The sequence below is a fragment of the Trypanosoma cruzi genome, genomic scaffold (assembly GCF_000209065.1).
Source record: "Trypanosoma cruzi strain CL Brener 1047053516573 genomic scaffold, whole genome shotgun sequence".
NCBI classification, from domain to species: Eukaryota; Euglenozoa; class Kinetoplastea; order Trypanosomatida; family Trypanosomatidae; genus Trypanosoma; species Trypanosoma cruzi.
The window spans coordinates 87,762-99,800 of NW_001849507.1; the positions used below are offsets into that span (position 1 = coordinate 87,762).

Here is a 12,039-nt window from a genome sequence, read left to right on the forward strand (position 1 = left end):
CGCTCTCAAAGAGGCATTTTGGGCTAAAGTGCGCTCCACAGCTCCGTTTTGCATTAAGCAGGCGACACCGCTTCCGGTCTTTGGTCCGCTTTTGCGTCCTTTTTTTGTTGGGTACTTCGCCGACGTTGACACGCTGCTGCACAATGCTTCTATTGTGCCCGAGAATGTGGATATTGTGCTGAACCCCGTTTCTCCCATTGAGTTCGTTCTCGCCCGCGAGGCGACGGATCGTGTGCTTCACAAGGACCAGCTGCTTCATTTGGCTTACCGACGTGTGGAGAGGGAGCTCCGCGGAGAATTCCACCGCTTTTTTCGTTACTTATCCCCTGAGGTGGCGTGGGCGCGAAGTGCCTGTGTTCCCTTTTCTCTGCCCGGAAGACCCGACGAGGTGAGCTATGAATTAGTTATTCTTCTGCAGAGTGATGACATTCACCGGACCTTTTCGTCTCTTCGTGCGGCAAAGCTTCACTGCCTATTAATGGGGCATACGGACCTGGACGTGTTACCGTGGGACGCGGCCGCGCCGTACGTGAGGGAGGCATCTTCATTGTTTTACGAACGGGGTGCGTCAAACGATAAAAACTGTGAGTTTCAGGGTGATCTTGGCGTCTTTGAGCAAAGGGGGCCCATACAGACGATCAACGTGGCGCAGCCAGCGGAGAGTTTTTATCACGACCCTACCGCTGCGTACACAGAAAGCCATGCCGTGTTTACCGAGGAACTGAAGCTGAAGAGGCGTGTGCGGTAGGGCGAAAGGACGGCATCTTCTGGCGCGCTTCACCAGAATGACTTTTCTCTTTGTTTTTCTGCGCCGGTTCCAAATGCATAGCATTCACTGTTCATCTCTCACGAAGGGCATTGGCTTTACCGTCTCTCTTCTCCGTGACGTTTGTTGATGTCTAAAAAAATGTATTAGAGTTTTTTTTTTTTTTTACGGCATGCATTTTTTTTAATTTATTTTTCTTTGTTGCTCTTGTTTTGTGCTGAAGGGATTAGCTCTTGTCGCGGCAGCACGAATACGCGTGATGGCCTCTGAAGCTGGACCGTATCCGAATTCCCCACGACTGGGGCAGACGGAGATGAATGACCTTGTGCGGCGGTTGTACCATCAACAGATGGATCGTGCTGCAAGGCGGGAGGAGGAGCGACGCCGCGAGCTCTCCAAGTCGTGCGCTCCACCACGTTACATCAAACGGGAAGAGGAGGGGGAACTCGTGCGCCGCATTTACGATCAGCAGCTGGAGCGGTTTCGGCAGAGCAAGGAGGAGCGGGAGCGACGGATTTACGAAGAGACGCACCGCTGCGACAAGAAGTTGCCGGAGTCGGAGATACAGGAGCAGGTGGACCGCATCTACGGGCAGGAGCTCGCCAAGAGCAAGGCCCGGCGTGAAGAACTGTGCAAACGATACCTGCCGGAGATGGAGCCGAAGAAGGTCAGCAAGGCCAAGCTCAAGGAGAGTGTGGAGCGACTGTCGCATGTGGACTACGCCAAGAGGGACGAGGAGCTGTTCAAGAAGCATGTGTACCCGTACGACCCGCCAACAGTGAAGATATCACGAGATGATGTGGAGGCGATGGCCAACCGCCTCTCAACGAGAGGGGGCTCGTAGGTTGCGGTGGTGGGGCCGGCGTCACGCGCAAACGCGTGGCGGGAAAGATGAGAAGGAAAATAGGAGAAAATAAAAAGACAGAAAAAAAGAAGAAGGGAGCGTTCACATATGCGCACGGAGGAAGAAAAAAAACCTGAAAACGATGCAAATCACGGTTGTTGATTGGAGTTCAATGTAAATATTTTTATGCACTTCATCTTTGAAGGGAGAATGCGGGGAGGGGCAAATGGTGTACCAAATGGAAGGTACACACGGAGTTTTCTCTTGTTGCTTTTCTTGCTGATTCCTTCCAACATACATATATATATATATATATATATATGTATTTGATTTCTTTCCTTCAAATTGTGATTTTTTATTTTTGCCCTCTTTCTCTGTGTCTGTGTGTTGGCATCCCACTTTCCCTCTGGTTTGCTGGGCACCGTTTCCCAAGCACACGAAACTTAGCAGCTTACACTCACACTAATTAACCCAACAGCCGCAGCCAACCTTAGAAGAAAGTCCACATTGGCTCAAGGAAGAGAAAGAAACGAATAGCTCATGCAGTCACGGACGGAGCTTCCATTGGCCACCGCGTCAATGAGTTTATCGTTCAGAAAGCGAAAAAGTGGATGCTCCACCGTCGGTGAGGATGAGCCGGTGGTTGCCGGCATTGAGGTGGACAGACTGTCTTTCATCAATACCGCACTTTGCGCCGTCCCGGGCAACACCCTCCGTGCCTTCTTTGCGCCTGTCATGGCTGTCAGGCTTTCGCTTCTGAGGCGGAGGCGACTCACGCAACGGCATCTCTCCTCTCCCCCAGCGAGGTCAGACAAGATGTTTCAGGAGGGCGTGCGTGTTCTTACAAAGGCGCTTGTGGACGCGTCGCTTGAACTCCTTGAAACCCCAATGCCGCTTGACGAAAAGGAGCTCGCGACGGCTTTGAGGGGAAAACTGACGCCAGTTTGCTACGAGCCGGGGGCGGTGCTTGCGTACCCTGGTGAAGTTCCAGAGGGGCTGTTTGTACACGTGGTGCTGAGTGGGAGTGTTCAGGTGGTGAACTACCAGACACAAAACCGCAAAGGCCCCATTGCCGACAGCAGCAAAAGACAATATTTTTTCAGCAATGATTTGCTACGACTAAATGGATTGTTGGGTCTTCAGCCGGAGCTGTTTCGGCTTGTCTCTGCTCCTGTGGAAATTCCCGGCGATGCGGCCAGTGATGTGGTTTCGAACTCCACCGTGTCCACATCTATTCAACGCACGCTCCGACGTGCTTCGCGTATCATTGGACAACCAACACTTTTGGCTACCCGCACAGAATTATTCCGAGCTCCCTATGTATGCTGCGCCGCTGAAGCATTGGGATTAGAGCCTTTTCGACTTGCCACGGTTACAGCAGAGGCGGCATCGCCGGATGGCAAGAGAGAGACAAACTGTGATTCAAGAGTAACCGTGACGATGCGCGTTCGAGCCAATGATCTCCACAATGCCCTTATTGAAATTGCCCTGCGTCAGCGTGATAAGTCCAAGACGCCTGTTTCTCAACTGGGCACACTTCGTAACGTGCCGGGGCTTTTGGATTATATTGCAGCCGCACGGGTAAAGTCGATCTCTAGTCATTATCCACTGAATGAAATCCTCATGCGTCAGAGTTGGTTGCTGCAAGATACCCCGGCACACACAATACGTTTCCTTGTCACGCACCTGACACCTCGGTTTTACTTTCCAGGGGAAGTTATTCTTTGTCCCCATTCAATGTCTCGCCAGCTTTGCTTCTTGCGCCGGGGCACTTTGACGATTGAGGAACCCCCATCGACAGGATTTCGTGGTGCGGGGAACCACTGCTGTGGGGATTATAATCCAAAAAGGAAGATATTACAAGAGGTGCCAGTGGGCGCCTCCTTTGGCGAGTTGTCTGTATTGTTTGGGGAACCCAGACAATTTGTCTTGCGGGCACAAACTGCTTGCGACGTTTGGTGCCTTTCTTGTCAAAGTTTTGCGGCAACGGTGAGACGTGATGATGCTCTGCGTCGAAATTTACTTTCCAAAGCTGCTGCACTGCGGATGCGATGGCTGGGAGAGCAGAGGTACACATCTTCGCTGGCGCGAGTGTTGCGTGACAGTTGTGAACTCTTTCGTGAGGCACCGGATAGTTTTATTCGTCTTGTACAGGAGCGCATGGAGCCCGTTGTTTACCCACCGGGCACCTTGCTTACATCAATTTCCACACGCTGCACGGAGATGTTGATTATTCTTCATGGCAGGGTGACATCGATCGTCGATGGTGTGGCGGAATACGGCCCTGGAAGTGTTATTGGTGAACCCACCATCATTGAGCATCGCTGGCCGTTGGGTCTTGTGTCCAAGTCCATGGTGGAGGGATGGAAATTGACGCGTCTTCACCTTCGCGACGCGCTCCGCCGTATTGAAATTCTTCGTCGGCACTCCGGTGAAGTTGGCACGCATGCTCCGCAGTTGATGCAAAGCATCTTTGTACCCCCTGTTCCTCCTTGCGAGTTGGATGCCGTGGGTCGGTCGAGGATGCCGGTGGTGGACCCACCACCACGTGGCCGGACGTACATGGAATTCGCAAGGTGGCTTGCGGAGATACAGCTGAAGGCCATGTGCTTCCAGTTCCGTGACTTTGTGAAGTGGTCGGATATTTCTTACAACACACTTCCTGGGGAGGCGGATGAGCGACCGTCAACTGGTCCGCCGACAGAATCAACGGAGGCTGCCAATTTCGATTTCATTAATTATAAGGCGGTTGCCGCGGGGAATGGCGTGAAGGCTCTACGCTGTGTGAAGAAAAACGCTTCTGCACAGCCGAAGAGTGGACGTGCCGTTAACACCGGGAGCATTCTTCCTTTTTACGTGAACCCTGCCATTGCACACCAGCCCTTCACACAGCCCTATCTCCGGAAACCACCCTCTATGTTTGGTGGCGAGGCGGAGCCCCTCTTGGCGAGGCAGCGGGCCCTTGCCGCCGATCAGAATGCGTCCGTGCGGGTCACCTCCATGCCGCAGCTGGAGAAATTAAAAAAACTCCTGGAAAACCGAGACAAGTTGCGGCGGGTGGAGACTAAACAACAGGAGCTGGCAGAAATGCAGCAGGAACGGGTGGATTTGGGCAATGTGTCCCGATTTGGTTGCCCCGCGCCTGTCCACATCTTTTTGCGGGGCAACAAACCTCGTGTGCAGATCACGGTGGAGGAAGCCATAGGTGTTGGGTACGTTCTCCAATTCCCAGACACGAAAAGCATCCAGTCGTGCGTCTCCAACATCGATTCGGACGTGACAATTGGACTGCCGCACCATCGACAGAGAAGACGTGACATGGCGCTCACTCCCAACTTTCGTCACCACCGGCGCTGTTTCCTCTTTGCCGCGTCTCAGCTAAAGGAAAAAAGCAAAGAAGAGGCAATGCTGAAGGAGGCCGCCGTGCGCGATGCGGAGAAAAAGGAAAATGCCCAGCACTTGGCCACGCTTTTGATGAACGAGATGTCCGAGAAGCAATCTTCCCTCTGTATCTTACGTTCGGCAGTGGTGGGAGAGGGGAGCAACACATCTGCTCCGGAATGGCAAAGGAACTCCCTCTTCAAGTCATCCTCGCGAGGTACCCTCACTCCGAAAAGGCAGTCAATTGCCAGCAGGCATTGCAGTTTGCCTGCAAAGGAACAGGAGGAGCCCGCGTTTCTTCGACAGCTTCGCGAAAACCCCGAGAGGGCGATGAACTCCCTTCGCTCGAAGCTCAGTTTGCCACGAGCTAATACGGATGGCGAGGCAGCCGAAAATAACTTTTCTCGTTCTATATCGGAAGCCAATAATTCCTCCAACACCATGGCACAAGGAAATGATTTAATGGAACGTCTACGTGGTGTGTCAGGGATGCATGAATTGAAGAAAATGGAGGCATCGGTCAATGGAATTCCGCCTCGTAGGCCAAGCGATAAAAATGGTGAGAAGGAAACCGACAAGACGGGAGGAGAAGATGGTTCTCCTCTGGCTTCTTTTATAGCGGACGAGAACGCACCGCTTTTTGTTGATGGTTATGGCCAGCTTGGAAATTTAGAGAGCGGTGCGGTAGAGGAATTGCCGGCACATAGCAAATCGTCGGTGGAAAACCCACCGTTGGAGACAAATTACTGGGATGCTCCAAGTGTTTCGAACGAACACACGCGCGATGATAACTTCGCGTCGATTTCTCGCAGTTTTGTCATGCCAACTGTGAGGGAGGCAACTTTAACAATGCGCCGCATGCAACGTAACATTGAGGGTCTTAACGCTGTGGCTGAGGAGCAAAAGCGTGAACGGCTGCAAAGACTTCGTCGCCGTGTGGATTGCACGGATTTCCTCTTGGAGGATGCCTCAATTTTGGCGGAGTACCAGCGGATAGTAGAGGACTGGGCCGCCAACTACACTCAGCATGCTCGTGACCCGCTGTATGTCAGTGAGATTCCGCCTCTGTTGTTACCTGAGGCTGGCGCGGACTACCTTGCTGAGGAGTATCAACATATCCGACGTCAGCAACTGACAGAATTGATTGAAGCACGTGGGACAGATGGGTGGCACGGTGAAATAGAAGCAAAAGATCGTCGCGCCGGGAAGGATAAGAGCGAAGCAGACAAAAAATCCGGCAGGCGTGTCACGACTCTGATCGGAGCGAAGAAACTGGGGATACCCTCCAAACCACTGCGGAACCCGCTTTCTCATTTGAGCCCGGAGGAGTACGAGCGATGGGTCGCGGAGCGTGACGCCGTGTTTGCGGCTGCCAAGCGCCCGTCGTGAGTGTTTGTGGAGCAACTCAAAAAATTTTTTTGCATGACTCTCCTTTTTTTCCTTTTTTTTTGAAGCGACTCATGCCGATGAGGGAGGCGCGTAGGGAAGAAACGTATATGGCTTACTTTAAGCATGTAGAAAATAGGGAACCGGCGACGTTGTGCAAAGAAAAAAAAGTTTGAGCGCTAAACTAAAGCCTCCCTGCCGGACACCGATGTATCTTTCTATGCTTCTTTGTATGTATCTTTATATGTATCCATTTTTTTTTAGCTGTGTTTTGCTACGTGTTATGTTTTTTTTTTTTTATCCTTTACTCCATGGCATCCTGACTTCTTCCCTCCCTTTTCTTTGGGGGGTGGCCTTTGAATGGCACCTCATGGATTAGGCGTCGCTCTCTTTTATTTCTCCAATTGTCATCGAATTTTTATTTGTTTTTGCATTTCTAATACTTTTCCTTATTACTATTACTATTTTGGTGTGTCTTTTCCGAGGAAGCAGACGCGCACACAGTAAAGGTATTCACGAACAGGAGGCTTTTTTTGTATTTGCATGCCAAATAAAAGAGAGGATGTCCGAATACTCCGAATGGTTGGAGGCGGCTGTTGGCATGGGGGCATTGGACGAGGCAACGGATCAGGACACTTTGCAGCAGGCCACAGTGTACCAGCAGAGGCGCGACGCCGTGCTTTGCCTTATTGACTGCCAACTCAGCATGTTTCAGGGGGGAATTCGTTCCAGTGACCCCGGCGAAATCAGCCGGATAGGTGCCGACAACACTCCCGGGGAAGATTCCACTCCCGCAATGCTGAACTCGGTCGCCACCTCGGGTTGCTCCAAAGGGAGGAACACCACGATGCGAAAACAGTCGACAGATGTTTTTTTTTGGCCAGACGTGGGCGGCGAGGGCGCGGAGAGGAGAATACCGGCGGGCATGGCGACGGGAGATGAAAAAGTCACGGACCCTGAAGTGACAGGAAACCGCATCAATAATACCCCCTTCCGGGACGCTGTGCGCTGTGTTCTGAAACTGTGCCAGGACAAGGTTCTGATGAGCGACAAGGACTTGGTGGCTCTGGCCCTTTACAACACGAATAAGAGACATAACATCTATGAATTGCCCGGCCTTTATATTGTTCACCCCTTTTCTCTTCTCAGCGTTCAGTCTGTGCGGGAATTGGAGGGACTAGCGGCCTCAGGAGATGTATCCTCGATGATGTATGAGGAGTTCAAGAAAAATATTGGGCACGCACAGAGAAATGAGGTCCATTTGAGTGACGTGTTATGGGCGGCTCAGCATATGTTTCTTAGTCTGCACTCCAATCTGATCAAGTACCGTCGGGTCTTTATCTTCACCAACGATGATGAGCCACATAAGGGTGAAACATCAGAAAAAGAGCGATGTTTGGCACGTGTGCGGGAATTGTACGAGGCTGGCGTGACTATTGAAGTATTTGCCATTGGTAAAAGCCCCAACACTGGTGCGGGGGAAATGGGCATGGGGAGAGGAGAGGCAAATTTTGACGCCTTGAACAGAGCAACGCGTGTGGCTGACACACAGCTGCAGGGTGGTGTAAAGCAACGTGAAGATACGGTGCGCTTCACGGACTGCGTGGACGCGGAGCGTCATTTTAAGCACGAGGGGTTTTGGGACCAGCTAGACCGCGGGGAGCGTTTTGCACAGGGGATGATTGAGCACGAGCGTCTTGGCGCTGTGCATGTGACCGGCGGCGTGGAAGTGTTCGATCACTTACTTAACGCCGTGCGGCGTCGGACGCACCCGCAGCGACCGTTTCAAAATTATGCGCTCACTATTGGCATAAGTGTGGGCGGGTCACCGGTACCTACGATGGCGGTGAGCGTGTATCACCCGCTGCTGCCTGCAACCCTACCGCGTGCGGAATGGCTGGACCACCGCACAAATGCCATTGTGCCGCGGCGAGCACAACTCGTCGTGAAGAGACCGCTTTCCTCGTTTGATTCCCATCGACTGAACGAGCAGGAAACGACGAATGACGCGACGAAAGCAGAGGATTCAAGGGTAATTGGCACTCCGAGGCCAAATAAGGAGGTGGAGGAAGAAACCTTGGAGACGGTTGTGAATCCTGACCACCTGCTGTACTCTACCATCGTGGGCGGGAGGCGCCTTTTCTTCAGTGCGCAAGAAAGACAACATATTTTCCTTACGGCGACGGCTGGTGCCCCTGTTGGATTTTCCATTCTGTGTTTTAAGCACAAGGAGGACATTCTGCAGCACAAACATGTCATCTGCAAATCGAGTTTTCTCCGTCCGAATCCTTACGACGGTGGAGAGGCCTCTCTCCGTCTTTTTGTTCAACTGACTCGGACACTTGTGCGAGGAAATAAAGTGGCGGTCGCGCAGTATGTGGCCCGGCGCGGAGCAGCGCCTCGGCTCGTTGCGCTGGCACCATCATCTCCAGCCGTGCCCGTTCCAACATGCAGTCTCCCTGCGAAGGGACTAGGCCTATATGTCGTGCCGTTACCGTACTCTGAGGACATCCGTGATGTGCCTTCGTTGCCATGTTTTAACTCCGCAACGATTCCATCGCAGGAGGATGTGGATTTAGCGGCGGGCATTGTCTCTTGCCTCTCCGTGTCGTACGACATCAACGCGGTGCCAAACCCATCGCTGCAGCTTCGGTACCAGGCCCTTAAGGAGATGGCATTGCGGCAAGCGACAGAATCCGGGGTAATGATGCCGGAGAAGAGCGGGAATAAACCGGGAACGATGGCTGACATGTCACTGCCCGACAGTGAGGGGATGGCGCAATACGCACCAATTTTTCACGACTTTAACGCCAAGCTGCTTGGCCCATCGTACGACGCGGCTCGACTTTGCCCACAACCCAAAAGAAGCGAATTTGCTGGTGAAAAGTCACTCCGCACGGGAAGTGGAGGCCATCGAGAGGGCGACGATGTCGTTGACAACGCGGCTATTCATCTTGTGGAAACGGCATTTGAGCAAAACGCCCTGCCAACACTCACAGTGATGCAGTTGAAGGCATATTTAAGCGCACTGGGCGAAAGCACTGCCGGAGCGCGGCGAAAGGATGAGGTGATTGAAGTTGTCAAGCATGTGTTGCTGAGGCAACGGGGAGAAAGAGCGTAGTTCTGTTGTTCTTTTCCCTGTTTACGCATATACATAGATACATGTTGCTTTTGGGCTGCAGCCAAAACCGAGGCGCGGCTGAAAATGGCGAAGGTGTGAGGGGGTACTGTCTTCGCATGCTTGGATGGGACTTTTCTCCGTGTCGTGCTTCAACGCCTGTGTTTTTTGTTTAACTATGAATTACGCACAAACCAAGAGATCAAAAAGAAAAAAAAAAAAGGAAAAAATAGGGAAGGGGCGATAAAGAGTTTTTTGGGCGGGCAAATGATGCCCTCCGCCTCCCTGCCGCCGAGGCCACGCCACACTTTTAGTTTGCGAACGGTTGAAAAGCTTTACCAGCGGCAGTTGGAGAGCACTGGGGCCCATGTGCGTCCAGAGCAGATTCCTACAATTGTTGAGAAAGTGCAGCGCAGTCTTTTGCGCGTGGAGGAGGTCTTGAATTACCGCCTGCAATGCCCGGCGTCAACTTTCCACGAGGAAAAAGAACGCCCGCTGCTATCGAAATTTGAACGCGTTCGTGTGGGCCAAATTTTGGCAAATGCCGTGCTCGATCTCGCCATCATTTCCATGGTGGGCGGGAATGAAACGGCTGATGCGGTGACGAGCACCAGGAAGGCCCCTTTTCTCCCATCATCTCACGTTGCTGCACCGTCCTTGCACCCGTACGGCACGGAAGAGCTCTCCGACGAGTGTAAACACCAAAAACTGGAGTCGAACCTTCACGTTGGCGCTGTTGAGGAGACGATGGAGCTGCCAGAAGTGAACTTGCTTTTGCCCGTCCCCACGGGCGGCGGCAGTGACGCTGGCAGTGAGGCGTCACTCAGTGTGCCTGGCCGGAACATCGTTTCATCAAAAAATTGCCGAAGGATATCAAAAAATGTGTCCCCATTGGCGGAGCGGCTGCCCCACATGCCACAAAGAGTTCAAAGAAACAATACCATCACCAGTGTAGATAGTCACGGGAATTGCAGCAACTGTAAGCCCGCGCGGGCTTCTCTTTTGTCCCAGGATATGGTGCCCTATCAAAATCCTCTCTCGCACGTTGAGTCACCCCTCTCGCCTGTCTCAGTGCACTTCAAACCAGTGCTGTCGATGCACTCCGGAGCTGATAGCTCTTCCACGTACCCATTGCCTCGCCAACGGCCCCGAAGGTATTATGACATTGATTTGCAGAAGGTGAGCGATTTCACTCGTTGTCTGCGCACAGTGCAACGATTGAACTTTACGGACAGCGATTTTGAGAAGATTGGCCTACGGTATGCCATACCTGGTATACGGGAATTGCACCCCAAGGAGGTACAATTTCTTTTGGAGCGTGTGGATGAGAGCTGCTACCCGCATGGAAACCCATTTCTTTGCTCCGGAGAAGAAGAATTTTTTGTTAAGCGTACCATTTCAATGGCAAGCACCGGGGGTGGTACTGACGCAGACGTCTGTAGTGTATGCCTCACTCGCAGAGAAACCAACCCCAAACTTGTTCATACTCCATCCGCCGTCACGGCTGACCCGCAGCTTCCTGATCATGGGACGCTAAAGAAAACACGCGTGTCTTATTGCCAATCATTTACACAACAACAAGGACCAGGGGAGCGTGACACACCAACAAACGACACGGGCGACTCCTCACCGCAATCTGCTTCCATCAAGGAACAATGCTTACCGTTATTCAGGGGTGGGAAAGAAACCATCGTGCAAAAAAAAGACCTGCAGATCTTTCTAGCCATGGTAGAGGCTCGTTTAAAGTCCGTAGACCAAGAGATTAACGGGAGACTACGTTTTTCTGGGACTGATCTGGCATCAAGCAGCGGTTGCGAAGATGACACAGCTTACATTGCCTGATGCGGCGTGTCGTTATAGTTCTTTTCCTATTCATACGGTTGTTGATGCCTTCTTTCTCTGCGTTTTTGCTTGGAGGGCTTTTGCAGATCCCCGTTTTGGTGTTGCCACGTCTCCACCTCTTTTTCCCTTTTTTTCTCCCCCTGTTCATCCCCCTATTGGTTTCTGCGCATATAGGCCTCTTGTCGCTAAACAACAACAACAACAACAATCAGGTATGACTGCTCGTCCGTCCGTCAGCGTGTACTCCGCGTCGGAGGACAAGGTTGTGGGCATCTGCCCGCTGCCCGCCGTGTTCACCGCCCCCATTCGTCACGACATTGTGCAGTTTGTGCACACGAACATGGCGAAGAATTCACGCCAGGCGTACGCGGTGAACCGCCTCTCCGGGATGAACCACTCCGCAGAGTCGTGGGGCACCGGCCGCGCTGTTGCTCGTATCCCCCGCATTGGTGGTGGTGGCACAAGCACTTCAGGCGCGGGTGCGTTCGGTAACATGTGCCGTGGCGGCCGCATGTTTGCCCCCACGAAGATCTTCCGCCGCTGGCACCGCAAGATCAACCTCCACCAGAAGCGCTTTGCCGTGGTGTCCGCCCTGGCCGCCTCATCGGTGCCCGCGCTTGTGATGTCCCGCGGACACAAGATTGAGAATGTGGCAGAGGTGCCGCTGGTGGTGGAGGACGCCGTGCAGGGGTACGAGAAGAC

General features: G+C 52.7%; 6 protein-coding genes across 6 annotated transcripts, besides 6 other annotated features; all 6 read left to right on the forward strand.

Annotated features, from left to right (window-relative positions):
- Positions 1-748, forward strand: Tc00.1047053503643.39 (hypothetical protein, conserved; the record flags this gene model as incomplete). The annotated part of the gene is made up of 1 exon (XM_801915.1): positions 1-748. A coding segment is annotated over one exon (748 nt), but the record flags the coding sequence as incomplete, so codon positions are not given.
- Positions 1-5,006: a sequence feature (heterozygous, non-Esmeraldo-like haplotype).
- Positions 1,026-1,610, forward strand: Tc00.1047053503643.30 (hypothetical protein, conserved; the record flags this gene model as incomplete). Its single annotated transcript, XM_801914.1, has 1 exon — positions 1,026-1,610. One exon carries the CDS (start codon positions 1,026-1,028, stop codon positions 1,608-1,610), a length of 585 nt encoding a protein of 194 aa, XP_807007.1.
- Positions 1,905-1,936: a microsatellite.
- Tc00.1047053503643.20 (hypothetical protein, conserved) lies at positions 2,151-6,380 on the forward strand (the record flags this gene model as incomplete). Its single annotated transcript, XM_801913.1, has 1 exon — positions 2,151-6,380. One exon carries the CDS (start codon positions 2,151-2,153, stop codon positions 6,378-6,380), a length of 4,230 nt encoding a protein of 1,409 aa, XP_807006.1.
- Positions 5,007-5,462: a sequence feature (haploid, Esmeraldo-like haplotype).
- Positions 5,463-6,163: a sequence feature (areas merged during assembly that could not be assigned to a particular haplotype. This can correspond to areas where the two haplotypes were merged or to regions with more than two copies in the genome that were merged during assembly.).
- Positions 6,164-12,039: a sequence feature (heterozygous, non-Esmeraldo-like haplotype).
- On the forward strand, positions 6,940-9,498 carry Tc00.1047053503643.10 (KU70 protein, putative; the record flags this gene model as incomplete). The annotated part of the gene is made up of 1 exon (XM_801912.1): positions 6,940-9,498. The coding sequence occupies one exon, from the start codon at positions 6,940-6,942 to the stop codon at positions 9,496-9,498; it is 2,559 nt and encodes an 852-aa protein (XP_807005.1).
- Tc00.1047053503643.6 (hypothetical protein, conserved) lies at positions 9,763-11,337 on the forward strand (the record flags this gene model as incomplete). The annotated part of the gene is made up of 1 exon (XM_801916.1): positions 9,763-11,337. The coding sequence occupies one exon, from the start codon at positions 9,763-9,765 to the stop codon at positions 11,335-11,337; it is 1,575 nt and encodes a 524-aa protein (XP_807009.1).
- Positions 11,526-11,545: a microsatellite.
- Tc00.1047053503643.3 (60S ribosomal protein L4, putative) lies at positions 11,552-12,039 on the forward strand (the record flags this gene model as incomplete). The annotated part of the gene is made up of 1 exon (XM_801917.1): positions 11,552-12,039. A coding segment is annotated over one exon (488 nt), but the record flags the coding sequence as incomplete, so codon positions are not given.